Source organism: Temnothorax nylanderi, unplaced genomic scaffold (genome assembly GCF_030848795.1).
Source record: "Temnothorax nylanderi isolate EJ_2023f unplaced genomic scaffold, tnyl_v1.0 TNYL_tig0193_pilon, whole genome shotgun sequence".
Lineage (NCBI taxonomy): Eukaryota > Metazoa > Arthropoda > Insecta > Hymenoptera > Formicidae > Temnothorax > Temnothorax nylanderi.
The window spans coordinates 337451-341575 of NW_027249255.1; the positions used below are offsets into that span (position 1 = coordinate 337451).

General features: G+C 37.1%; 2 protein-coding genes across 3 annotated transcripts; both read left to right on the forward strand.

Moving 5' to 3' along the window:
- LOC139778740 (brefeldin A-inhibited guanine nucleotide-exchange protein 2-like) lies at positions 1-3191 on the forward strand. 2 transcript variants are annotated; one of them, XM_071716828.1, is made up of 7 exons: positions 101-647; positions 743-1046; positions 1231-1464; positions 1575-1831; positions 1934-2145; positions 2226-2611; positions 2681-3191. In XM_071716828.1, exons 1-3 carry the CDS (start codon positions 630-632, stop codon positions 1422-1424), a joined length of 516 nt encoding a protein of 171 aa, XP_071572929.1. In that variant the 5' UTR covers positions 101-629; the 3' UTR covers positions 1425-1464; positions 1575-1831; positions 1934-2145; positions 2226-2611; positions 2681-3191. The 2 variants fall into 2 exon arrangements, with proteins under 2 accessions (XP_071572928.1, XP_071572929.1); XM_071716827.1 differs by having other exon boundaries at positions 1-1046.
- LOC139778745 (GTPase-activating protein and VPS9 domain-containing protein 1-like) lies at positions 1490-2611 on the forward strand (the record flags this gene model as incomplete). Its single annotated transcript, XM_071716832.1, has 4 exons — positions 1490-1506; positions 1790-1831; positions 1934-2145; positions 2226-2611. Coding segments are annotated over exons 1-4 (657 nt in total), but the record flags the coding sequence as incomplete, so codon positions are not given.
- Positions 3192-4125: the final 934 nt, after the last annotated feature.

Sequence of the window (4125 nt, forward strand, 5' to 3'; positions counted from 1 at the left end):
TTTGTGAGTCACCCAGATAATTTTAATTAAATATTTATAAACTCGGTAATTATATATAGCCGAAATATAGATTTTTAGTTATTCATGTTAAAAGAAGAAGGCGCTAGTGTTCCCGAAGGTCCGTCTGCAGTCAGAATTAATATAAACGTTTTAAAAATTATTTTATACTGAAATAAATAAATATACAGGCTATAATAAGCCTGTAGCTATAAGCGATAGTTGCTAATTAAGTTTGTCACTCATATATTTCCATCTTGCAGAGGACCTCCGTAACGAGATCAAAGATGTACCAGTTGTGCAGGGTGAAGAGGTTATCTCAAACGCCCTGTCATAGCCCAAGAGCGACTCAAATGTCATTACCGCTGAGAAGTGAGAAGTACTTCTTGCCATTTGAGTTAGCATGTCAGAGCAAGTCACCGCGGATTGTGATGACACAGCACTGGACTGCCTGCAGAAGTTAATCGCATATGGCCATCTCACTGGCAATGTGCCTGATTCAACGGAGCCTAACAAGCTGCTGATTGTGCGCATTGTCGAGACAATTTGCGGTTGCTTCACCGGTCTACAGACCGATGAGGGTGTGCAGCTGCAGATTATTAAAGCTTTGCTGACTGTAATGACAAGCCAGCATGTGGAGATACACGAGGGTACGGTATTGTTAACAATTCGTACTGTTTACAACGTTTACTTGGCATCGCGCAACCTGATGAATCAAACAACAGCCCATGCGACTCTCACGCAGATGATCAACGTGTTCTTCGCGCGAATGGAGACTCAGGCGGAGGAAGAGAATGTGAGGCTTGATGGGGAACATCAGCAGAAGGGTTCTGTCATAGCAAACGGCAAAACTGAAGCCAAGCTAAGTCCAGAGAATGCTCCTGGTAAATTAAAATTGTCATTGAGAAATCGTAGAGGTAAAGCAATCCGCGTGACGGACGACAGATGTTTCGATCGAGAAGCTGGTGGCGACGGCGTCGATGTGTGCAGGCACAGATTACGCAAGATTATGTTGGAAGATGTAACATCATCCGGTAATGTCGCGGGCGGTATGATATTAATAAATAACTATTAACAATTATCGTATATTATTTTGTTACAATATAAACGGTTTCTGTTTTAATAGTTCTGTAGAATCGAATCAAAGATAAATCGGAAAGTAATGCTAAAAAAAAGGAAAAGTTTTCCTGCAAGTTTTAGACAGTAATAAATTGTTCTTTTGATTAATTTCAGATACTACCGATGATATATTAGCGAAATACAGAAGAAAGCCAAGCGCAGCTAGCGATACAGCCTCGGTCGAAAGCAATCAGTCCCGTACAAAAGAGGTGGAAGACGAAAGACTTTCAATCGATCCGAATAATGTAGAACTCTCTTATGCTTTTGCGGATGCTAAAAGAAAATTACGTATAGTACTTAGTACTTAGCACTGCTGACCTTCAACACATTCCATGGAATACTTCAGAGGTATTTATTGTATTATTTTTTAATCATGGCGTACAAAACAAAGTGTGATTTTTTTATGGATTACTTAATTACTTAATGTTCAAATATTGGCATATAAAATTTTATTACAGAGACATTGTTGGTCGCAGAAAGAAAACGAACTGGTTGCGTTTTTACAACTACAATTGGCAGAAGCTATAAACCTGCAGGATAGGGCATTAATAGCTCATCTTCATGAAACTTTACGTTGCGTGCGTCTATTTAATGACAATGGATGTAGAAAGCTCTTCAAATCACTTCGAGAGGATTATCAAAAACGATCTCCTTATATCGCATATTTAATCAGATGTCGTCAAGGATTGCTGTCGACATTAGCTCACTTAGATAGGTACTGTTTATATATAAATATCATCTTTGTATGTAATGTATAAGTAAATGTAAAATATGTTTAAATGTAAGATGTTAATCGTTTAATAATAATATTTTCCAGATTATGCGTGCGAGTTAAGTGCGATCAGGATGCTATCAATAATCATCTTGTATCCGTTTGTGTGAGGGTATTTTTGGAAAAAAAGGAGGCTTTCCTCCTGCGTTTCTGCGAAGAGTTTAAAAAGCTTACGCTAGCTGACGAGAAACAGGATCTCGTGGATAATTTTCTAGGAAAGGTCCACGCGGAAATGGACAACGATCCGATCTGGCAATGTACATGAATATAATTATTTATCTCGCAATTGATCTTAGCGGAGTGCTCAGAGACGTCTGAACTTACTTCTTACTTTCAGCGGCGAGCGCCAACCAGTTAGATTTGGCGAGAGTTGTGGTGGAAAGAACCGTCATGGCACGGGTATACCACAATGCGCTCTATCTAAATGAAGATGGAGATGTATATAGGGACCAGCTTCTTCAGGATCACATAAAAAAGTTGGCGAAAGTCATAACTCCAAATCACAAGGACCTACGCATTCCAAATGTTTATCATTACGAATGTTCCTGGTCATGGGCGCAGGCTGAATTGGCTGTGATATCGGCGTATAAGACTCCTAGGGATAAGTTGCAGTGTGTATTTCGTTGCGCGACTACCATCATGAATCTCCTCTCCATGGCGTCGGAAAGAGGCATACCTGCTGCCGACGATCTGACTCCCGTGCTGGTCTATGTCATAATCAAGGTATGCGATTGAAAAGAGAATATGTGATTTTAGCAAGAAGAGTGATTGTTAACGTGTGCTTAATTTCAGACTAATCCGCCGTCGTTGTATCGACTGTTCAATATGTAGACAGCTTTTACGGGAATCGATTGGAGGGAGAGGAACAATATTGGTGGACGCAGTTCTGCGCCGCGATCGAGTTTATTAAGACAATGGATTAACAGTTTCTCAAGAGTATCACGATAAATAAGATTAGATTCGATGCTGGTGATAATGTAGAAATGTATCATAATCATAATTTGACGATTTCATAAAGAAGAAGACCAATATCTTGTGTAAAGCTAGCTGAACAGTTTTATGCTTCCAGTATCTTGATTAAAATTCTTAAATAGCCTCTTAAATAGTCTGTGAGTTCTTTCGCACGTTATTATGTAACATTAGCAAAGACTGAATATACGTAAAGTGTGGCTTTATTTTTATTTGTAACTCTATTGTACAATTTCGCAGGACATCGAAAAAAAAGAAACGTTTAGATATTCTATAATTTATGTGTAAACAATACAGAACTTATAGAGAATTGATAACCATTTAGCAGGATAAACTGTCTTGACGTACTCTTTCTACATGCGCACCTTCCCCAAGAGCCGAGACTCGAACCAGATCCTTGAAAAATATCGCCACTTTCGTAGAGCTTTTGTACAGTTTTACTCTAGGATTATGTATCAGGAATATCGCGAGAGAAAGAAAGACTTCGGAGATTTTTATCCGAATCGATCGACATAAAGAGAGCAGAGCATAGTAAAGAAGCTATAGCTTTCGAGAATTTGAACGCATAATACTTGTTAATACTATGAGCGAATTAGTTTACGTCACTCTGTCAAGCTTTAATATTAAATTACTAATAATATATCGATATCAGTAGTTTAATAATAATACATTTAAAAGCGTTCAATTTAAAAGCAGGGCAATCCTAATAAACGACTGTAAAAAAAATTCAAGATGGAACGCAATTAGCAACTATCGCTTATAGCTATACAGGCTTATAGCCTGTATATTTATTTATTTCAGTATAAAATAATTTTTAAAACGTTTATATTAATTCTGACTGCAGACGGACCTTCGGGAACACTAGCGCCTTCTTCTTTTAACATGAATAACTAAAAATCTATATTTCGGCTATATATAATTACCGAGTTTATAAATATTTAATTAAAATTATCTGGGTGACTCACAAACCTTTTTAATCACACTTCATAACTCTTCATACAAAATACAAACGATTCCATATAAAAACTTTTATTAATTTATCTATTTCGGCTAAATGCATGGTGTAAAAATAAATAATTAATTACAATTAAACGAATGACTCACAAACCTTTTCAATTGCACTTCAAAAGTCTTCATACGAAATACAAACGATTTCATATAGAGATTCTTTAAAAAGACGTTCATTTCCGGCTAAATACATACGAATGATTTTCTGCCGATGTTAAGGCCCGTATTCATAGCCAGTTTTATAGATGTTAGCCTTAAAT

Bases quoted from the DNA above. Each gene is read 5' to 3' on its own strand.
- LOC139778740 (XM_071716827.1), top strand. From the start codon at position 401: ATGTCAGAGCAAGTCACCGCGGATTGTGATGACACAGCACTGGACTGC. The intron at 1,047-1,230 runs GTATGATATTAA...GATTAATTTCAG, and splicing joins ATCCGGTAATGTCGCGGGCG to ATACTACCGATGATATATTA.